Source organism: Tachysurus fulvidraco, chromosome 24 (assembly GCF_022655615.1).
Source record: "Tachysurus fulvidraco isolate hzauxx_2018 chromosome 24, HZAU_PFXX_2.0, whole genome shotgun sequence".
NCBI lineage: Eukaryota > Metazoa > Chordata > Actinopteri > Siluriformes > Bagridae > Tachysurus > Tachysurus fulvidraco.
The window spans coordinates 3,528,135-3,551,828 of NC_062541.1; the positions used below are offsets into that span (position 1 = coordinate 3,528,135).

At 42.6% G+C, this 23,694-nt stretch overlaps 3 protein-coding genes across 5 annotated transcripts in view; 1 reads left to right on the top strand and 2 right to left on the bottom strand.

Annotated features, from left to right (window-relative positions):
- The window catches only part of tecra (trans-2,3-enoyl-CoA reductase a), a 10,482-nt gene extending 6,908 nt beyond the window's left edge, over window positions 1–3,574 (top strand). The window contains exons 7-11 of the mRNA XM_027176503.2: window positions 225–297; window positions 383–426; window positions 530–587; window positions 1,375–1,463; window positions 3,371–3,574. Coding sequence (XP_027032304.1) covers window positions 225–297; window positions 383–426; window positions 530–587; window positions 1,375–1,463; window positions 3,371–3,544 — 438 coding nt within the window. The 3' untranslated portion in view covers window positions 3,545–3,574. The remainder of the gene's footprint in view (window positions 1–224; window positions 298–382; window positions 427–529; window positions 588–1,374; window positions 1,464–3,370) is intronic.
- A 1,391-nt stretch (window positions 3,575–4,965) lies between these two features.
- On the bottom strand, window positions 4,966–15,520 carry samd1a (sterile alpha motif domain containing 1a). The gene is made up of 7 exons (XM_047807650.1): window positions 14,924–15,520; window positions 10,582–10,831; window positions 8,800–8,945; window positions 7,762–7,810; window positions 7,239–7,320; window positions 6,179–6,296; window positions 4,966–5,588 (listed from the first exon to the last, which is right to left on the bottom strand). Exons 1-7 carry the CDS (start codon window positions 15,302–15,304, stop codon window positions 5,436–5,438), a joined length of 1,179 nt encoding a protein of 392 aa, XP_047663606.1. The 5' UTR covers window positions 15,305–15,520; the 3' UTR covers window positions 4,966–5,435.
- Window positions 14,146–23,694, bottom strand: part of prkacaa (protein kinase, cAMP-dependent, catalytic, alpha, genome duplicate a) — a 31,443-nt gene continuing 21,894 nt past the window's right edge. For 2 of the 3 annotated variants that reach the window (XM_047807653.1, XM_047807652.1), the window contains exons 7-10: window positions 22,309–22,404; window positions 22,063–22,185; window positions 20,797–20,961; window positions 17,389–20,482 (exon numbers count right to left, since the gene is read on the bottom strand). In XM_047807653.1, the coding sequence (XP_047663609.1) occupies window positions 20,357–20,482; window positions 20,797–20,961; window positions 22,063–22,185; window positions 22,309–22,404 (510 nt within the window). In that variant the 3' untranslated portion in view covers window positions 17,389–20,356. Of the gene's footprint in view, window positions 14,163–17,388; window positions 20,483–20,796; window positions 20,962–22,062; window positions 22,186–22,308; window positions 22,405–23,694 lie in introns of those variants that run through there. The other variant, XR_007139348.1, reaches the window with a different exon arrangement.

The following is a 23,694-nucleotide window of genomic DNA, read 5'->3' on the forward strand; positions in this document are numbered from 1 at the left end:
TAATCTCGATAAAATGATCATTTTACTTGCCAACTTTAAAAGAAAGACTAGAAAATCAGAAAAATTTGAATATCACCCTTGAAGTCACATATCGGCATTTTGTTTTTCACACAAACAGTGAAATGTCTGCGAGAATTCTGGCTTTTTTCTAGCAAATATTTTGCCCAAAGAAAATATTTAGGCAGGGAACAGATGTAACTTAAATAAAATACTTTCTCTTTCAGAATTGTTCATATTATTGGTTCTTTGCAGCCTGGATGGCCTACTACATTAACCATCCGCTCTACACGCCGCCATGTAAGTAACCGGTTTCATCAAAAACGTGTTTATTTTAGCTTCAGATTTCCAGAGTATTTAATCTCGAGTGTGTGTCTGATTACAGACTACGGCGAACAGCAAGTGAAAACGGCGCTTGGGATTTTTCTGGTGAGCGTCGCTTTAACGAACACGTTCATGCAGACGATTTATTCTTAATCCATTCTGACCTTTCATGTGTTTCTGACCTTATGTGTTTCTCTAATCTCTGCAGTTTTGTCAGTTTGGGAATTTCTCGATCCATGTCGTTCTACGCAATCTCAAACCTCCCGGTAAGAGCTTCAGTCTTTTTACCAGAAGCTAGAAAATGTTTTTATTGCGTCCATGTTGACGAGTGAACGTCTTCCTCGTGTCTCGCTCCACAGTGGTGTTAATATGAAGCTTATATGAAAGTAGACACTCGGGACTTTGTAGAGAATTTGTAGCGTTTCATAAGGATTTCTATTTTGTCCTGGAATACCAGAGGTGAAATGTTCATAAGAAATTATTTTTCTCCACACAGATGTTTGTATCTTCAGAGTAAATGTTGATATCAAACCCATTTCTGCTCTCTGAGATGCTTCAAGTGTTTGTTCATCTAAAAAGCAGCTCAGATTTTCTTTTCAACACTAAAATTCAGTGTAAGATCATCAACAGGGGAACAAACACACGTCTAAAACACACTGAGAGAACAACTGAGAGAGTCCTGATTTATTTTAGATCAGACTCACAGACACAACATCAGATTGTTTATACTGAATGAAAATGTCCTGTAAGTTGAAACCCAGTGTACTGATGACTACTCATTGTCAAAAGGTCATCCCATTTATGACACTTATGACACTGTGTGTCTTTACCCTCCACTTATTGATGATCCCACTATCCCTAGTCTCCCAGTAGAGGATTTGTCCTCTACTGAATCAAGGTTTGTTCCCTATGTCATCTCACAGATCTTTCCATTGTCACCTCTGATTTATTCATTAGTTACATCCAAATTTCAGTACATTTGTGTAATGACATAAGATCTGTAAAGAGTGAACTGAATCCATTTAAAAAAAATCACTTTGTTTTGCCTCCAAGGATCTAAGACCAAGAAGATCCCATATCCGACCAAGAATCCTTTCACGTGGATCTTCATGGTGGTGTCTTGCCCAAATTACACCTACGAGGTAGGCCGATCATCACGAGGGAAGGGAACAACGTGACCTGAAGCTCTTTGTGGTTTTAAAATGTCAACATGATCCTCCTCTAATTCACACGTTCCCAACCCTGGTCCTAATCTCTGCTCTTCCACACCCACTTCTACTCAGCCGCACTTTGCCTTCTGAGCAGAACTTCTTATTGAGATTTACTGCTGCCCTCTGCTGGTCTTCACAGATAAACCCAGACGTTATGTTAGGTCATACATACACACACTTAATGAACATTTTATTCAAAACAAATCCATAAATGAATAAGGACAAAGTAATGAAGCCCTTACATAAACAAAGTGTAAGTATGTGTCTATGGTAGCTGATGCTCTGCAATGGTTGAGCTGTGTTACTGGAAGACTGGTTACTGGTTACTAGCTTTACACAAATAAGTCACAGGTTTGTTATTTTCACGTCTTTGTAATATTTCCCTTTTATGGAGTTTTGTGGGCGTGGCTAACTGTAAGCCTACGATCATAGTAGCAAGCAACAAGAGGCCTTTAATTTTCTTTGGCTGAGTGAGTGAAGTGACATACGGCTAAGTACGGTGACCCATACTCAGAATTCGTTCTCTGCGTTTAACCCATCCAAAGTACACACACACACACACCGTGAACACACACCCGGAGTAGTGGGCAGCCATTTATGCTGCGGCGCCCGGGGAGCAGTTGGGGGGGGGTTCGGTGCCTTGCTCAACCCACTCGAACCCACAACCTTAGGGTTAGGAGTCAGACTAAGGCCACGATTTCCCCCCTAAAAGATAGGGAGGGTTGAGGGCCTTGCTCAAGGGCCCAGCAGTGGCAGCTTGGCTGTACTGGGCCTTGAACCCCGATCAACAAACCCAGAGCCTTAACCACTTAAGCCACCACTATGGGATTAAAGAGCCACAATTTAAGCAAAAGTGTGACAAGCAACATAAGTGTAAGCTTTTATTCTTTAAGGATGTGATCTATGATTTTTAGATCAGAACATATTTGGTTATATTTCACAAATTGTGTGGCAGCGCCTGGAAAAACCCTTTCACTATAGACTTTTGTACTATAGACAGATCTTCTTAAGACCTTCCTGAACTGAACTGTGCTCATCTTTGGCATGTTTCTCAACCAGAAGTGAACTTCTAGCATTTTTAAATATGGTTAAAACTGAAAATGGAGACAACTGAATTTTCAGATGTCATCCTGAATGCAGCACAGGAACATCGCAGACGTTTTGACGGCCGGTTTCTGATGACGCCTTGTTTAAGATCTTGTCAGGAAATGCCAAAAAAAGATCATTTTTTCCTGTTTTGTTGTGATGATAGATGACCGAACGTCTTCCTCACGTCTCGATCCGCGGTGATGTTAATATGAAGCTCGTATGAAAGTAGACGCTGCTCAGGACTCGAATTTGTAGAGTTTCATCACTATTTCTGGTTTTCTCTACAATACTAGAGGTGATAGATTCATAGAAAAATTAACAACAGCTATTGTTTTGTAGCTTCAGAGTAAATGTTGATATCAAACCCATTTCTGCTCTCTGAGATGCTCCGAGTGTTTGTTCATCTAAAAAGCAGCTCAGATTTCTCTTCAACACTAAAACTAAGTGTAAGATCATCAACAGAGGGACAAACACACGTCTAAAACACACTGGGAGAACGACAGAGGCCTGACTCACTTTAGATCAGACTCACAGACATGTCATCAGACGCTTATTTATACTGAATAAAAACCCGTAAGTCAGTTTCCATTCCGCTGGGACCAGGGAACACCGGTGAACGGGTAAAAAAAGGGTTTCTACTTTTGAAGGGTTTGATTATTGCCATATGTGTGCACTGTTTTCCACAGTGTTACGTATATAATCCTTTCTATAAAACTCATTGTGTGTTGTGTTGTGTTTTCCTCCCGTAGGCAGGCTCCTGGCTGGGCTTCACTGTGATGACTCAGTGCGTTCCTGTCGCCTTCTTCACCATCATCGGCTTTGTGCAAATGACCGTGTGGGCGAGAGGCAAACACCGCAGCTACCTGAAGGAGTTTAAAGAATACCCAACCCTGCGTTCACCCATTCTGCCCTTCATCCTCTAGCCTTAACACACACACACACACACACACACACACACACAAAAATAATCCCTGAAGATGATCCCAGTTTGAACTGTGTTGTGATTTCTCTTTTTTTTTAAAGATCATGAACTATCACAATTCTCTAGGTAAAGAGCGGCGTCACACGGAAGAAAACCGCTAACTATCCCTCTTACTGAACCATTGTGACGAACAAAACCTGGATGATTAATCTGGTTTATAAACATGTTTTTAAACAAAACAGAAAAAAAGCTCTTCAGAACCAAGAACCTTTACGGAACTCTTACGAGTGCAACATTAGAGTCTATTGTATATTTAATTACATAGCAAACATGTAGGAATCGAATTTTTTAAATTATCTTAATAAAAAAGAACAAACTGCTAACATTGTTTGTGGTTGACTTCATTTCTAAATTCGAACACATCAGTGGAGCTGGGTGAACAAACCAAGAACCGAAGCACTGTTATCTTATGACGATGTTTCTTCTTAAGAAACACCGAACATCACAGAAGTGAACGCTGTAGCGAGGGGAAAATACGTGACGTCGAAACATTAGCGGAAGCTAAATGTCAACTAATGGCTAGTTAACCACATGTTAACCAGGTGATAAGCAAAAAACAAACAAATCAAAATCTGAGATATCACAACCAGGGTTTAGAAATGTACGGTGTTAAACGTCAGATTACGAAGATCCAGGATTAAGTTTTAACCCCAGAGTGAAACCTCTAACTACACAAACCCAGGGTTTATTAGGCCCAGTGTCGTATAAAGTACTAGAAAGCGATACTTGAGTAAAAGTACATGTATCGTACTAGAAAAAGACTTTGGTAGAAGTGAAAGTCGACTTTTAGAATATTACTCAAGTAAAAGTATCTGATATTTACTGTACTTAATCTAGAAGCAGTGATTCGCCAAACCTCCCTTATTGCAGTCGCACACATTTCTTCTGATTTTATTTTGTGGTAACGAGTAACGAAGATGCTTAGTGGAAATATAAACGGAGTAAAAGTGTACATTTTATCTAGGAAATGTAGTGGAGTAAACTCCGGGTACTCCGGTTTCCTCCCCCGGTCCAAAGACATGCATGGTAGGTTGATTGGCATCTCTGGAAAAGTGTCCGTAGTGTGTGTGTGTGTGTGTGAATAAGAGAGTGTGTGTGTGCCCTGTGATGGGTTCGCACTCCGTCCAGGGTGTATCCTGCCTCGATGCCCGATGACACCTGAGATAGGCACAGACTCCCCGTGACCAGAGAAGTTCGGATAAGCGGTAGAAAATGAGTGAGAGAGTGAGAGGAAGTACTTTGTTGCGCACGTTGTTCCACGACGTTCTACGTAATTATAAACGAATAAAAAATATTCTTGAATTAAATCGCACTGGTGTTATAACAGGAATAAAACGGCAGGATATAAAAGCACTACACAGGTAGATTTCTGAAATTGGAATTTATTTCCTATCTTTACAGATCCAACCATTTCATTTCTATATCTGGCTGCTTTACATATTAAAATGAATCGGAAATGTCTTTATAATATCGCAAACGTAAAATATATATATTACTGAGATCATAGTGTAAATCACAAGGAAAAACAACAACAACAAAAAAAAAAACTACAACAATACTGATGAACGGAAATCTGGCACGCCCCTCCCCCCGCTCAGGAACAGAAGAGAAGGGGATACTGGACGGGGGCGACCCCCAGCTCAGTGGTGTTGTTAATCCTGCGAGCTGAAACAGGGCGAGAGGAAGTGGGAGAGAGGAGAGAACTGAAATCCGGTGGAGCCGGACGGAGGAAACGCTGAGCTGAGCGTGTCGAGTCCTTTCTCTCCCCGTCGCTCCAGGGCGGCTTCCGTCGACTCGGCGTCGGTAGCGTCCATCTCTGAGGCGTTGCGCGGTTAAGAGAAAATGCTGCTGTGCTCCTGAAAGTGGCTCCTCTGCAGCACCTTAACGTGATGCTCGTAGATCTTAAGGGCAGGTCCGAGTCTGATCGATAGACCTGTCAATACGTCGCTGCGCTGCATCAAGAGCAGCGACTTCCCGTCGATTTCCTGTGAAAAATGTGAGGAAAAAAAACATGTTCAGGATTGTAACAGGACGAATATCAGAGTCAATTAATATATATTCACATAAAATACAGATTAACGACTGTCAGAGTCGGTCAACGTGCTACGAACAACGGATCTAATTAATCAGCGATTAGAAATGAAACTGCTGACATTTAAAAATACTTGCTCAAGTTTTGGTAACACTGATTTTCATCCTATTACCTCCATACGGTTATAAAATTACCAAGCGTTTACATTTAGCTCCGCCCACAAATCCGCATTAGAGGCGAAGGTCAAACTAAATTCCTCCGGGATTCGTGTGAGTTTTTTCTTATTTTTTACGAACAGCCAAAAATGACTATTTCTGATGTATGTGCTAAAATCTTCCAATCTTGCAGCTCAGCCATTGCAGAGCATCAGCTACCCCGGACACACACTACTGCTTCCAGCTTTTAGAGGGTGCCATCATTTTTGTCCAGATCGGATGACTTATGACTTAGACACTCTGGGATGTTGTTGTGATGCAGTAAAATATTGTGTTTCAGTAACAGCTCACTGCCAGATGTGATATCCTGTATACACGACAGACTGACCTGCATTCTGAAAGCCACAGCCTGCTCAGGAAACCCCACCGAGGTGAAGTAGCTCACAACATCCGCCACGCTCCACTGTAAGAGATCCTGCACCATCATCTCCTCTGCTTTAATCGACCTGCACCACACACACACACACACACACACAGCTTCAAACCTCTCACTGAAACACTATGGCATATTCAACATACAAACTCCATGGGGGTGGAGTCAGACCCATATCTAGCTCCTCCTTCCTTGGGGTGGGGTTGAGGCGATGTACCAGTTAGAGTTGGGAGTTTGAACGAAGACCCAAGTAGCCTAGAAACCTGATGTAGCCTAGAAACCTGACGTAGCCTAGAAACCTGACGTAGCCTAGTTCAACGCTAGTCCGTGTATTATTATGGATTACCGTTTAAAGAGCGCTAATAGGAAATGCTATTCGGCTAATCTAACACTTCCAAACATATAGCGCTTGGCATCCAGTCAGTGGCTAAAGGCTAAGCGGTGCTCTGTCCTTCAGCATTTCGGTTATGAGTCAAACCGAAGGCGTGCTAGTCTCCTGATGCTTACTGTTTTTTGTGACACATTCAAAACGTAACATTTTACGATTATTACATCATGAACCTTCATAAACACATTATTACACCTTCATAAACATCAAAAAAACCATTTGCTAGCTACACAACATTAGCTCGCTAAACTTGTCTTTTATTGGCGCCTCCTCGGTAAGAAGGTGACTAAGCTGAACTCTTAGCGCTAGCTGAACTCTTAGCTAGCGCACCGAAATGCAAACACAAAGCTAACGAGACGTCAGTTCTCCTTCCTGATTGCCTCTGTTGGTCTGTAAAGGTATTTGATTCTAAAGTTTGTGGAAAACTAACACATTTATCAAAAACGCTCAGATTCCAAATAATAATAATAATTCTCTATATTTTTGCACACAAGAGACGACGTCAAAGTGATGCATCTCCATCATATGGGAGGGGTCTATGGGAGGTAATCAGTAATCGTGACGTTCATCATCATCTGGGATTATAAAGTTCAGAATCAGCTGTGCTTCCTCTGGCTTCACGCTTACCCTCCTTTCTTCATCCCTTCGTTCGTGGCCGTTTCTGTTCCTTGCGTGTGAGCGACGTCATCCACGTTACTGCACTTCTTACCTGAGAAAACACAAACAGGACGTGACGTCAGGTGGAGAAACTCGTGTTTTAAAGGTGGGGTCTCCGTTGTTTCAAAGCCAATGTTGACATTTGAAATCACCAAAACAAACACGCCCCTAACCCAAACAGGTCCCACCCCACATTCAGTTCTATCCTATATTAACACGTCCTACTTCTTGCCTTATCGTAAGCCTTTCTTCTCTTTCTTTCTTTGTTTTTATCCTCCATGTCGATGTTAAGAACGCTTTCTGCTAATGTCACACAGGCGCACTGAACACTCTCTCCGCCCATATCGACAAGACACGCCCCTTTCTGCTCATTGGCTACATGTTTGTTTTGTTTTTGTTTTGTTTAGCAGCCCGACTCAGTTTACTGAAGCATTTCTTAAACAACAGAGACCCCACCTTTAAGTGTAGTGTGTAAACATAATCAGACCCTCACCCGCCTCCGGCTGGTCTGATGCCACTGATCCCACCACCTCATCCTGGTGCTGTTGAAAACAAACACACACAATTTATATGTTTATATTTATGTATTTATACCCAAAAAAAATGTAAAAATCTTACCACATGACCAGGACTGGGCAGAATTATGATACATCAATACCATAAATATTTTTTAACCTTTTTTTGATATATGATATATTTATATATTTCAAATTCTAATTATTTGTATAGCAATTTTATTAATTCCCATTTTATTACATGTAAATAAAATTTAATATTGAGTATTCAAAATTATTATATATATATATATATATATATATATATATATATATATATATATATATATATATATATATAAAACAGGTGATAAAAATATATAATAATTAAAGATCTTTTTTCACTTTTCAGGGTGAATAAATAACATTTATTTATTTTTATGAAGAAAAGAATTAGAAGTATTTGCATCGAAAAGAATCACAAACACTGAAAAGTAGAAAAAAATCTGTTATTATTATTATTATTATCTTGAAAAAAGAAGAATTTCATGTGTCTCATGTTCAGTGTTAACTATAATATTATTATTATACTATTTATTATTATCAATTGTGTCTCTTTTTCCTCATTAAATCTAATTTATTATTATTATTACATTTCAGAATAGTTTATATAAGAATGGATATTTTTTTACGTCTCAAAAAACTAGTATTTTTGAGAATAAATATATTATTATTTTTTTATTATAAGGTTTTTTAAATCAAAGTAAATGATTATACTGTATATAAACACAGAAATCTCTTGGAGTCTGGTGATATTTTTGAAGTAGAAAAGAGAAATGTGCCTTAATAGAGCACAACGTCGCTATAATGATTATAGCACAACGTCACTATACAAGCACATGAGCCAGCGGGAACCGGAGAGACGTCCACGTGCTTGGTTTAGTTCAGGAATGTAAAATTGCCGTGAGCTTTCAGTACAGATTTAACGTCAGTCTCTGTGTTTATTGCTATTCCTGCAGGCAGCACAACACGCTCACCGACAAGGATGTGCAGTTAGACAGCAGCTGATCGGGAGTGAGCGCACTCTCGCCAGCTCTCGGCTCCTCCTCCTGTGTCAGAGCGCTCCGCTGGGCCGACGGACAGATGGCTGCCGGCTGCAGAACTGCTTCCAGCTCCAGGGAGCCTGAGAGAGAGAGAGAGAGAGAGACAGAGAGATAAAGAGAGAGACAGAGAGAGTGAGAGAGAGCGAGAGAGAGAGCGAGAGAGAGCGAGAGTGAGAGCGAGAGAGAGACAGGCAGAAACAGAGACAGAGAGATAAAGAGAGAGAGAGAGAGAGAGAGAGAGAGAGAGAGAGAGAGTGGAGAGAGAGACAGAGACAGAGAAAGACAGACAGACAGGCAGAGAGAGAGTCAGACAGAGAGAGAGAGAGAGAGAGAGAGAGAGAGAGAGAGAGAGATAAAGAGAGAGACAGAGAGAGTGGAGAGAGAGACAGAGACAGAGAAAGACAGACAGACAGGCAGAGAGTCAGACAGAGAGAGAGAGAGTCAGACAGAGAGAGAGAGAGAGTGAGAGAGAGAGGGACAGACAGAGACAGAGAAAGACAGACAGAGAAAGACAGACAGGCAGGCAGAGAGAGAGTCAGTCAGAGTCAGTCAGAGAGAGAGAGAGAGAGAGAGAGAGAGAGAGAGAGAGAGAGCGGAGCCATGAGACAGCTGTACAACAAGCTCTAATCTAATACAGCGACTCTGACACTGTGCCATCAGTACCTGTGTTAATGACACACATGCACACGCCACATGTCGTTACGCTGCACAGTATAAACTCAACACACTCTTAACACCCCAGCGCATCCCACGTCATGGCTGACAGGAGGGTCACAGCTTTGTTCTGTCGCTCGGCATTTTGTGACACGTCACTACGAGCATTTCTGAAAAAGCCGGCAGATGCATCGTGACGCCGTTCCAGTCGACGCTGCTTAATAAAACAGTTAACTGGTCAGAAAAGGGCTGAATAATCGGTTCTGAATGAAAGCTAGAGCTACGGTATTTGAAGACATTTCTATGAGAGATGCATAGCCCTTTGCAAAAGTATTGGCACCGCTAGGTTAGTTCTGTTCGCAATCAAAAGATGGACAGGATAAAAATGAGCAGAATTTCTGAAATCTACATTTGTTAAACAACTTAAAAACACCTTTTCTGGCAGACTGTCACCCCACTGACACTTTATTTACTGTCCACTAGAATAAAATCTCACCCGGTACGAATTCGATGTCATTTCAGAGCCGAGTGATCCGACAGAGCATCGATAATCGTGATCGATTCTCATGACTCATGGAAGCCATAATGCCACTGATACATATTCTTTATACAAGTTTTTTATTTTTAATATAATCTTTAAAAAACCTGACCAAAAAAATACACGCGCACTACAACCGTCTCGGCCGCCCGATCGTTTCCATCGGTAACTGACAGTGTGGCGTGATTCCCTTCATAAAGTTTTATAAAGATTGCAAAAAAACGTCCAACAATGTTACGGTTATCGTTCAGAAAACCATAACAAAGTCATGAGATAAGAAAAAACACCAACAGGAAAAAGCAGCTTTTAGGAAAATTGTGATTTCTGGAAAGAAATATAAATAATAAAAAATTATTTTGGAATGTTCTTTTAGTCTTAAAAGATAAAAGTCCCAGAGGATCGAAATGGCTTCCGACGTTATGCAGTATAAATCAGACGCAGCGATCAGGCAGCCGTTTGGTGACTGGTGTGATCTCACGTTCACTCGGCTGATGGACATTAACAGGAGGGTGTGTTTGTGGTACCTGTGTCTCGCTGAACCGCAGGGGAAACGTGAGCGGCTCCTCGGTCCTTCTCCGGGGTGCTGTGGCACGAAGAACTGCTCTTTGATGGCGTGGGAGAAGCTCTGGTCACCTCTGCCTCAGCGTCTGTAATGACAGAACTCAGACTGACGCCCGAGTCGGCGGCACTCGGTATCTGCATGCAGGGGGCGTCCAGACTGGCCTCCTCCTCGTCCATGCTGCTGTCCATGCCGGCCGTGGTGGACAACTCGTCCTGTAAAACGATACAAAGCGACACCTCTGGTTCAGAGAAAATCCGCTGTCCATCAACAGCATCTGTATTGTATGTGTGATCACCAGGACACGTTTATCTGTACTGGATAAGAAAATAAAATATTTCTATAATATTTATTATTATATTTCTATAACGTATTTACTATACCGTATTTACTATACCGTATTTACTAAAGGTTCTTCGGTATTGTGAGGTGTGAGAAGAGAATACACAGAATACCTCGTCTACACGTAGCGCTTCTGACTGAATCTACATACCAGGTAACGCAAACAATATTGGGTGACCTTCACGATGTGGAGAGCAGACAGCGAGGCGAGAGAGAGAGGGAGAGATTGAGAGAGAGAGTGTGTGAGTGTGTAAGTGAGAGAGAGAGAGAGAGAGAGAGAGAGAGAGAGAGAGAGAGAGAGCGTAAGAGTGAGAGAGAGTGTGTGAGTGAGTGAGTGAGTGAGTGAGTGAGTGAGTGAGTGAGAGAGAAAGAGAAAGAGAGAGAGATGTAAAAATAAATGAAGCAGTGAAACAGGTCGACACACTGACAGCTCGAGCTACATACAGTATTGATGCAACAAGAGCAGGATGTGATTAATGGCTTTTAACAGTCATGTCTAACACACACACACTCTCACACACACACACACACACACACACACACACACACACGCACACACACACACAATACATCCTGTTATTCCCACTGTTGCACAATTTTCAAATACTTAATTGAATACTAACTTCAATACTTAATATCTACAAAAAAAGATTGATTTTCTTTATATTTATATTTAAAAGAAATATTTTTAACGCACTAAACAAACCTGTAGTTTTCGTTTCCAATCATTCGCACTTATTAAACAATTATTTTAATAATAACATTTTCCATGTAAAACATTTTGTTAGTCTTTTTTTTTTAAACTAAATTATAAATTAAAAGAACGGATTGATTAAATGTCACTCCTAAATGACACGTTTTAATTATTTCTCTGATCGAATTAATTAAAGTATTATTTAGAATTTAATCATCAAAAATATTTCATCTGTAAAATGTTTTTGATGATTAAATTCTACATAATACTTTAATTAATTCGAGCAGAGTAATAATTAAAACTGGCCGGCTTACATCGGCCAGTTTTAATCATTTAGGAAGAACAGAATTATGTCTGATTTGCAGTAACGTGTTTCAATGACATAAGAAAATAATCTATCGCGATATCTGCAATTTCTCCAAACAATGTATCATGACATCGTATATCACGGTATCGATATTGTGTCGTATTTTTCGGTACTTTTGACGTACTGTTAGGTTGCACAGTGATCATTTCACTAACACTGTAAGTGATTAAAAACTGACAAGCGTGCACATGTATATGTATCATAGACATAATCGGGGTTTTTTTTAGCCTACAGTCAGGATTTGGAAACAACTGGTATATTTTTGTTTTTTGTTTTATCTGTTTTTATCAGGCGGGAGTTGAAAACACTGACAATCTGGCAACCCTGGGCGTGTGCGCGTGTCCTCGGGCTTGTAAACTAGCTGTATCTTGCAGGGTTGCCATATTGATCTCATAAAATCCTCACATGAGCCATACCACAAGATTATGAAGTCAAGACACTGGTGTCAAACTCAAAACCTACAAAAGTTTTTTTTTTCCCCCAAACTAAGGTTTTATGGCAGACGCATGGTTTCTTGCATAAGTGTTCACCCCAACCATGAAACTCATGGATTAACCTGGGATTAAATGTGAAATGTTTACCAAGGGTGTAACTGAGGTGCACTATTGTCTCCAGAGAGGTTCAAGAGGTCCTGGTTAAATAGAGAGGTGTGCATAAAGATTCTCATAAACCAACTGCACAAGTAGCATTTCACAAACAGCTGGAACCAAATTCCTTCTGTGGGTCAATGAACCTTATTCTGATTCTGATTCTGGGCAAATGGTCCGATATGAAACTTAATTTATGAAGTTAAGGTTAAGTCTGTACAGTCCTAAGTAACTGACTGGTCACGGCTCGGGTGCTTTACGTTACATTCACGCTATTCTGCAGATGCCCTTAAACCAGAGCGACTTACATTTTATACAGCTGAGGGTTAAGGGCCTTGCTCAGGGGCCCAGAAGAGACAGCTTTTAGAATCAAACTCACAACCTTCCGATTGGTCGTCCATCACCTTAACCACTAACCCACCATTTATGCATAATCTGTTATAAAAACCAATGGAACCGTTGAGCGGAGGTGGGAGTAGGTCACACACGTGCAAGTCACAAGTAAGTCTCGAGTCATGAATGTCAAGTCAAAGTCAAGCCGAGTCTTTTTTTAATATTTGTCAAGCAAGTCTCAAATCTCAAATTTGCGACTTAAGTCTGACTCGAGTCAAGTCATATGACTCGAGTCCCCCATCTCTGCCGTTGAGCGCGAACACGTTTGTTTCCCTGAATAGCGAGGTCTGCTACAACATGCTACAACGGCAGGGGAAATGAGAAGACAGGTAAACGAGTAGAGCACAAGATGTGAAAAATAAAAAGACAGTGAAGCGTGCGTGTTTTTTTCGTCACGGACATGCTGCATTGTGGGTACAGATTAAAGTCAGTCGAACATATCGGTAAACAAAAAGAAACACAACTGCACGTGCAGGGTAACAAAACCAGTCCCGCGGTATTCCTGGTTTAGCCCACGCCCACATCTGACCCATACAACCTTCCAGGGAAGTTGGCGTGTACGAGTTGCGGGGTCGTCCCGGTGGAACGGGGACACGTCGTGTCCTGACTTTCTGTTCCTATCTCAAGACCCAAACTGAGCAGAATTACAATATTTCTGACAGGACTTGAGGGCAGCATTAAATTTGAATAAAAATGCTAACATTTAGCTTACTAGCACATTTTTCTGTAACTAAGTTTATATCTCAGTGTACGTTAATTCAGTAATTTGAGGTAAATTACGACCTGTATAGGTTAAAATAAAAGCTAACAGATGGAAGCAAGGATTATTTCTTTACAATCTGGCAACATAGCGGACGAAGAGAAAGCGCGCGACGAATCCCGCGCTAAAAGCGCCGAACTGTGTAGAAGCCCCGCCCACAGCCGCGCGCTGCGGCGCGCGCCACTAACAGGGTGAAGAGAAACGCGGCCACAGGAAGATAATGGTGTTAAAACCCGAATAAACAGAAAAATGAGAGCCACAGAGTTTATAAACAACACCTTCTTCTGACTCTAGTGTTTTATAGTAAACCAGTTTAATCTTCTAGTCACCAGGTTTATTAATTATTGTTTTACAGCGTCATTAAAAGACCTGTCTTTCTCTCTCTCTCTCTCTCTCTCTCTCTGTCTCTCTCTCTCTCGGTCTGTATGTCTGTATGTCTCTCTGTCTATGCATGTCTCTGTCTGTATGTATATATATATGTATGTCTCTGACTCTGTCTGTCTGTCTGTCTCTTTCTCTCTGTCTGTCTCTCACTCCCCCCCCCTCTACACTACTCTCGTCGCTCCTGCTGTTCGCATTTGCGTTAAAACGAGCGACCTTTCCAGTTCTCTCTCTCACTCACTCACACACACACACACACACACTCACACACACACACACACACACACACACACACACACACACACACACACACACGCATCAGTAAGCTCTTCGACAAACCAAAAGCTCAACCGACTTTTTTTTAAAAAAAAATTTAAATTCAAACTAAAACGTTTCCATTTAAAAGAAATCAGTTGACGTAACAAAAAAACAGCTTCAGTTGGTGGAAGCTAACGACGTTATTCAGCGCCGCACCGTGTGTGTGTGTGTGTGTGTGTGTGTGTGTGTGTGTGTGTGTGTTTGTGTGTTTACTTGCTTTTTCATTAATAACACAAAACAAACTTTATCTCTCGCTGTGATGTTTACTTTAAAACGGAACTCAACTCTAGTAAAATAAACAAACAATAAAAATCTAAATAAACCCCACAGGAGAGTGTGTTTGTATGTGTGTGATGTGTTTGTGTGTATATGTATGTATATGAGTGTGTGAGAGATTGTGTGTGTGTGTATATGAGTGTATGAGAGTGTGTGTGTGTGTGTGTGTGTGTGTGTGTGTACACTCACTTCCAGGTCCTCCATCGGACCCTGCGCGCTGTCGCTGTTGTTCAGGTCTGATGGTGAAACTCGCTTGTTGTTACTCGAGCAAGAGGAGGAGGAAGAGGAGGAGGAGGAGGAAGACTTCTTACCGGCCGCCTGCTCGCTCCTCCGCCTGCCGCGCTGCACTTTGGCCGCGTTGCGGTACGATACCGAGCCCTTGTAGTTGACTTTGAGCACCGCGTGCTGCTGGATGAGTCTCTCAAGCTGTAAGCGCGTGTGTTCGGCTTCAGCTCCGTGTCTCCTGCGCACCATCCGGCAGATCCGCTCCAGGTCCGGACGCGCTTTCCTCGACCTCAGAGAGTCGATAGTGTCCAGGATCCACTCGCGGTACCGCGGCTCCGACATCATTCACCCGGGAACTAAAAGTTTATCCGGTTTGTTTTTGTTCGGTTCTTTTCACTAAACTGCGTGTCTACGACCGGATTAAATAACCGTGCAGAAAGCACGCGCGCGCACAGACCGACAGATTGCGTGCGTGTCGGAGAAGAACGGAAACATTAGCTACGGCTCCTGTACGCGTGCGTTGGCTCGCATCGTGCGCTTAAGGTGGAACGGAAGAGACGGCGCGTGCGCGCCACAGACATCCCGTTTAAGGTGGAAATGCGAAAACGAGACGCTCGCGCACACGCACCGACTATTCTTTAGGTTCCTTAAGTGTCTCGGTGTGTTTGTGCAGTCAAGCCTTAGAGCTTATATTATTAGTTATTATTGTTATTGTTTAACAATAATAACAATAATAATTTGTTGTTATTATTGTTAGTGTTATTGTTGTTATAAACAGCGATCTGAAAAAAATGCTAGAGACACGTTGTGATTGTACAGGAGGTGAAGGTTGGAGTGAACACACCTGAGCCAAAAGTCGACTGTGTGTGAGAGAGGTTTGTGAGATGTGTGTGAGAGAGATGTGTGTGTGAGGTGAGATGTGTGTGAGAGAGAGGTGTGTGTGTGAGGTTTGTGAGATGTGTGTGTGAGGTGAGATGTGTGTCTGTGTGTGTTTGTGAGATGTGTGTGAGAGAGAGGTGTGTGTGTGAGGTTTGTGAGATGTGTGTGAGAGAGAGATGTGTGTGTGAGGTTTGTGAGATACGTGTGTGAGGTGAGATGTGTGTGTGTTTGTGAGATGTGTGTGAGAGAGAGATGCGTGTGTGAGGTTTGTGAGATATGTGTGAGAGAGAGATGTGTGTGTGAGGTTTGTGAGATACGTGTGTGAGGTGAGATGTGTGTGAGGTTTGTGAGATGTGTGTGTGTTTGTGAGATGTGTGTGAGAGAGAGATGCGTGTGTGAGGTTTGTGAGATACGTGTGTGAGGTGAGATGTGTGTGTTTGTGAGATGTGTGTGAGAGAGAGATGCGTGTGTGAGGTTTGTGAGATGTGTGTGAGAGAGATGTGTGTGTGAGGTTTGTGAGATACGTGTGTGAGGTGAGATGTGTGTGTGTTTGTGAGATGTGTGTGAGAGAGAGATGCGTGTGTGAGGTTTGTGAGATGTGTGTGTGTTTGTGAGATGTGTGTGAGAGAGAGATGTGTGTGTGTGTGTGTGAGAGGTGTATGTATGTGTGTGTGTGTGAGAGAGGTGTATGTATGTGTGTGTGAGAGGTGTGTGTGTGTGGTGTCTCTCAAAAATATTAGAAACACATTGTGATTGTACAGAAGGTGGAGGTGAAGGTTGGAGTGAACACACCTGAGCACAGCGTCGACTCTGACTCAACCCCACTGAATACACAACTGATCAGACGGTCATGAGTTCAAATCCCAGGTTCACAAGCTTCCACTCCTGGGGCCCCTGAGCAAGGCCCTCAAATGCTCAGCTGTATAAAATACACTCTGGATAAAAGAGTCTGCAGAATGTAAATAACAGCGTAGTGTGTGTGTGTGTGTGTCTGTGTGTGTGTCAGATGTCTGGAACTATAATGTAAACACATCAACTATAAAATGTAATAAAAATCTAATCGTATTAAAGTGACTTCTAAACGAGGCTTGAGTTAAAAGTTGAGTTGTTTACAGAGACACGTGACACAAACACGACAACCTGCTCATTAACCTTTATAACCAACACGTGATCTTTATCTTCATCCAAAATGTGTTTTCTAATAGAATTCTAGAGTCGTTTTTTTTTTTTTACGGAACTAGCCGAGAGAGAGCGATGCGGCGGCGCTTTAATAACACGAAGCTAAAAGCGATCGACGAGAAAAGAAGCTCTCGCTGTTTAGTTTTAGGAGCTGAGAGAAAAAGCAGAGCTTTCAGATTGCTGACATTTTGTATTTTCCAACATTGTGGATGTTCTAGCAATAACGTCGTCCACTTTCTCCACCGTGATGTCAGAACCTGCTGACGGAGATTACAAACACAGCACCGACCGACACGTTACAAGTCACGCACGCGACACGTTCGCTTACACACACGCAGGTCAGTATTAAACAAACAGTAGGCACATTCCTGTCATTTTAACAATTAAAACTTTATTGGAATGATACATGTTGCAAAATATTATTCTGTGTATTTTTTTTATTATTATTATTTTTTGCCTTTTTATTTTTTTAAACATACTCCGTGTGTCTTACAGGGCTTTTTTTTCTTCTTTCCATCAAGTTCTCCATCTCCAGAAGGTAAAAGAATTAAGACTGTTAAAGGCAGAAGAATATACAGTATTGTTTCCCGAAAAAAAAAGAAAGAAGAAAAAAAAAGAAGGTACAATTAGACCACACCATCACCATACCTGCGTCGGGAGGAATAGAGTTTCTCGTTATTGAAAATACACTTAGAAAATATGACAACAAAAAAAATTTAAATCAATAATGGTGGTGGTGTTTTTTTTCTCTTTCCTTTCCTTTCTGTGATTTTAAAAAAGGAGAGCGTAGGGCCGTGGACGTGTACAGAGGCAAACTGACGAGTGGACGAGAAGGTGATCGATGATATAATGTAGGTGACGTGAAGGAGGAGGAGGAGGAGATAGAGACGGAGCGGCACGTGACTCTGACCGTGTTTGCCTTTATTCTTTTGGGGTTTTTTTGGAGAGAGAGAGAGAATCGAAGAGGACACGGAGAGGGCGAGCGCGAGGGAGAACCGCGCTAAACGATCGCTGATTATAAACTTCATGGTTCTTGGTTGCTTTTCTTCATCACGGGTGTAAAAACCGTGCAGAGAAGAAGCACCCGGAGATCTCGGACCTGCTCTAGAGCTTCGAGGTCGACTTTACAAGGAACGTCGACTCGTTTGTCGTGCGGAAATTTGGACGCGTTCTTCTCAAACGGTTTCCCCGCGGCTACAGCGAGCGTCCGGTTCTACTTCCAGCGTGCGAGTAGACAAAGCAGAACGGCGCAGAGGTTTTTTACTGGAGGACAAACACTTTATATCCTTTAACAAAAATTAAACAATCAAATCAACAAATCAACAAAAATAAAAAAAAAGGAAGGAAGAAGAAAACGCTCAGGTGGAAAAAAAAAGGCTCTGGTGGTTAAATAAAGTGTCCTGAATGTGAACGAACAATGACACGATGGGACGTTTTTACGGAAGCGCTTCTACACCTACGTGACGTCCCAGAACTACTTCATCGAAAACGTAACTCAAATCTCCGGCTGTTGGAATCGGTTCGCACGCAGAATTGAGAAAAAGCTACATGGCATTTCCTTAAACATCCTTCTGTAGCCAAAAAGTTTAGGTCGTGTTTGTTATAATAACCAATTTGTTCGGCTGACACGACCCCGTCCTCACGGCGATCGCGAGCGTCCGATGAAAAACGATCGATCGTCGCCGAGATGCGTTCAGAACCACTTTATGTCCTACAGAACGATGGTTTTCTCTTTCCGCGTTAAAGACGAAGAGCTCCGGCTGAAGGCTCGTCGTACACGTCGGACGTTTTATAAGCAAGAATAAAAAAAAATAAAAATAAGTAAAAACTAGGAAGATAGAAATCGAGCCTGGCAGAGTTAAGTGACGTGAACAGACAGCTTTGGATCTCTTATCCATCACTGAGTGTTTCGCACTGTGTGTAAAAACATTTACACACAATTACTTCGTTATGTTCTGAACCTGAAGCGTCAAACCAAAGCAGACCTTTAATGTGATGACGTACGGTGTGTTATATAACAGTGTGATACAGAGGTCACAGTCAGGGAGCTCGTGAGCACCGCCGCGGTTTAGAGAAAGCGCGAGTCCCAATCCAATGACATCTGTGGGTGGGGAGCACGAGAGTAAATAAACATGCCGTGCTGTGCTCTGCATGGGAGGGGCATACTCTCTCTACCTGTCAATCACTGTGACACTAGCCAATCACAAGCGTCCGTCCGCTCGAGCGCATACGTGGACGAGGCCGATCAGCTTCCTCTATGAAAGAGTGCTGCTTAAAATGCTGGAATTTTTATCTGATGCTTAAAAATATAAGTAGGTTAAATTATTAGACACAGAAATAATTTCAGACAACACAATGATATCTGCGATGTTGCCTAGCAACGGACCTCGCTGTTTTTTTTTTTTTCTGGTTCGGACAAAACCACTAAACCGAAGTGTTCGTACGCTTTTATACAGCAAACGATGACGCTTTCAAAGTTTCAGCAGAGAGGATCGAAGTTTGTCAGCTTGCGAGCTTTAAAAGTTACAAACGACTCCTTTTAAAGCCTTCGTGACAACATATCGGACATCCAGAGAATTCCGATCGCGGGCGACTCAGATCGTCACGACGATTTCACACGCAGTTCGTACGGATTGAAACCTGCTGCATTTTCACCCCTTGTTTCAGGGGAAAAAAGAAAGAAGCAAAGACAGGAAGGAGATCCGCCGTGTTCTTAGCACAACGATGAGAATTTTGTGATTTCTGCTTCAGGGGAAAAAATATTAACCCCCCCTTCGACTGTTTGCCGTCTCGGTATTGCTTAGACAGATTTGGGACGATGTGCAAAAGGGGGGAAAAAAGAGGCAGCAACTGAAACAGGACAACAGAGCAGAAAAGGAGAGAGAGTGAGAGAAAAAAGCGTTAAAAGAAAAATAAAAGATGAGCTGCAATGCTGGACAAACTTCGATTCAGAACCAGAGATGAAGGGGTGTGTGTGTGTGTGTGTGTGTGTGTCACAAAGAGACGGCTGCACTTTGACCTAGATGACTCTTGCTATGACTCTGACAGTAAATGAAAATGGATAAATATAATAATTATAACTCTAACGAGAGAGAAATAAAAGATAAACGATCTCGAAAGGCAACACTGCTGGATTTCTTGGGACATATTTAATAGCACCCCCCCCCCCTCCTCCCCGTGTCTGTGAGTGTATACAGTAGGGGGGGCTCTACATTAATGTTGTTCGTTTTGTTTACTGGAAACAAACTCCAGGCCATCATATCTCTCTCTCTCTCTCTCTCTCTCTCCGTCCCTTCCCTCCACTGTCCGTATCGCTCCGTCGCTCTCTCCAGGCTGGCTCTAGAACTCTGCAAACTCCTTTGCGCATTTTTCCGTAAAAGACACCCGGATTTCCTCTTCCTCGTAGTCGTCAAAGTTGCTGGTGTCACCTGGACCTTTGCACTTTGGGATGAAGGGGGCTTCAACCTGACACACACACACACACACACACACACACACACACACACACACACACACACACACACACACACACACACAGAGTGAGAGGAAATATGTTGTGATTCTCAAAGTGTATATACAGAAAATAAGTAAGGCTAAAAAAATAGCTCAGATCGTTTTTAATTACTTTTTAAACAGGGGTAGATTTGTGATGTTGCCACCCCCCAGTGTAGAATATGTGATGAATTGCCCTATAGATTTGCCCAGTGTGATGGTAAACATGATGAAATGCAGACCAGGATGGGAGTAGGAGAAGACATGATGCAGTGACCCTGACTCACCTTCCTCTGATAGATGGCGATCCAGTCGGTGGTGGCGAACCACTTGTGGCCCTTGATGTCGTTGACGCCGTTCTTGAGGTTGCCGAAGCGCTTGGTCAGGTCCACCTGGAGAAGGTTCCTCAGCAGGTCCTTCAGGTCTGAGCTGAAGTGGGAAGGGAAGCGCACCTGAAGAGAGAAGGAAAGCAGGAGAACCATCATGTGAGGAACGTAGTAGATGTTTGCTCACAGAAAAGAGCGGGAAGTGTTGTGTAATAAACATTAGTCACTGCAACAACAATGTTAAAGATGATGGCATTTAAACCCACAAGTCCCTAAGTGTAACTCCCACAAGTCCCTAAGTGTAACTCCCACAAGTCCCTAAGTGTAACTCCCACAAGTCCCTAAGTGTAACTCCCACAAGTATCTAAGTGTAACTCCCACAAGTCCCTAAGTGTAACTCCCACAAGTCCCTAAGTGTAACTCCCACAAGTCCCTAAGTGTAACTCCCACAAGTCCCTAAGTGTAACTCCCACAAGTCCCTAAGTATAACTCCCACAAGTCCCTAAGTGTAACTCCCACAAGTCCCTAAGTGTAACTCCCACAAGTCCCCAGTGTAACTCCCTCAAGTCCCTAAGTGTAACTCCCACAAGTCCCTAAGTGTAACTCCCACAAGTCCCTAAGTGTAACTCCCACAAGTCCCTAAGTGTAACTCCCACAAGTCCCCAGTGTAACTCCCACAAGTCCCCAGTGTAACTCCCACAAGTCCCCAGTGTAACTCCCACAAGTCCCTAAGTGTAACTCCCACAAGTCCCTAAGTGTAACTCCCACAAGTCCCCGGTGTAACTCCCACAAGTCCCCGGTGTAACTCCCACATGTCCCCAGTGTAACTCCCTCAAGTCCCTGAGTGTAACTCCCATATGTCCCCAGTGTAACTCCCATATGTCCCCAGTGTAACTCCCATTAGTCCCCAGTGTAACTCCCATTAGTCCCCAGTGTAACTCCCATTAGTCCCCAGTGTAACCCCCATTAGTCCCCAGTGTAACCCCCATTAGTCCCCAGTGTAACTCCCATATGTCCCCAGTGTAACTCCCATATGTCCCCAGTGTAACTCCCATATGTCCCCAGTGTAACTCCCATAAGTCCCCAGTGTAACTCCCATATGTCCCCAGTGTAACTCCCATAAGTCCCCAGTGTAACTCCCATAAGTCCCCAGTGTAACAGACGTCCGGTTCCCAAATCCCTGTAGGACTTTATTTACAGGAAGCTGGGACGCTTTCCTCCTCTCACCTTGCCTGAGACGATCTTCTCATAGATCTGAATAGGCTGGTCAGCGAAGAACGGGGGATATCCAGCAGCCATCTCGTAAATCAGCACACCAAGAGCCCACCAGTCCACCGCTTTATTGTAGCCCTGAGTGTGTGAAAGAGAGAGAGAGAGTAAGTAAGAGAGACAGAAAGAGAGAGAGAGAGACAGAGAGAGGCTTTCAGACTCTGCCTCACACTTTACGTTTGTGTGACTCAGGTGTGCACGTACTTTACTGAGGATGATTTCCGGAGCCAGGTACTCAGGAGTGCCGCACAGCGTCCAGGTCCGACCCTTTACACGCTTGGCAAAGCCAAAATCTGTAACCTGTAGGAAAGAGGTAGAGGATTAGTACACAAACAGTACACAAACAGTACACAGACAGTACACAGACAGTACACAGACAGTACACAAACAGTACACAGACAGTACACAGACAGTACACAGACAGTACACAGACAGTACACAAACAGTACACAGACAGAACACAAACAGAACACAGACAGTACACAGACAGTACACAGACAGTACACAGACAGTACACAAACAGTACACAGACAGTACACAGACAGTACACAGACAGTACACAGACAGTACACAAACAGTACACAAACAGTACACAGACAGTACACAGACAGTACACAGACAGTACACAAACAGTACACAGACAGTACACAGACAGTACACAGACAGTACACAGACAGTACACAAACAGTACACAGACAGAACACAGACAGAACACAAACAGAACACAGACAGTACACAGACAGTACACAGACAGTACACAGACAGTACACAGACAGTACACAGACAGTACACAGACAGTACACAGACAGTACACAAACAGTACACAAACAGTACACAGACAGTACACAGGAGTGTTTACAGGTGAAACGTGGGATTTATTAACTACACACTCTTTAAGGACGTTTATATTCTACACTTATGAACCTTCACTGATCCGTCGTGTTATTCATACTGACATAGTGAAGGAACAGAATCCAAAAAAAAGTCACAAATTAGGAAAAGACTAACTCTTCAATCAGGACAAAAATAATGGCACCCCATGAAAGGAGGCTGCTTTAGTTAGTGTGTCGCCACAGTGGCTAAGCTGCATTACTGGCAAAACACCTTGTGAACCAAATCTGACCAATCAGAAGGTGCGTTTTATTCCTTACTTGGTTTCTACATGAGTAGGACATCATAAAGTCTTCTCAAACTCATCTCAGTCTAGTTTTCGCTTGTCATTTAGCAGGTTCGTGAAGCCGTGACACACACACGGTTACTGAGTCTCACATGAGAAACTTTTCCCCATTATTTCAATATGACTCAACACAACCATGACTCATGACACACGCAACACTGACCAGAGCTTCCACACAGTCCCGGATGTCACATGTTCTACGCTACGTATACAAATCTTTATGTTGCATCACAAAATGGCTGAATTCAAGTAACTAATTGGTCAGAAGTGTTTATTGACGTGTTTACGTTGAGTCACCATCGTTTCTATAGCAACAGCTCGGTCGCATGGACTCTTACGTTCTGTATGATCTGAGGTTTTATTTTCCTTGCTTATGTTCGATAACATTAATTGTAGCTGATAACCGTAAAAAT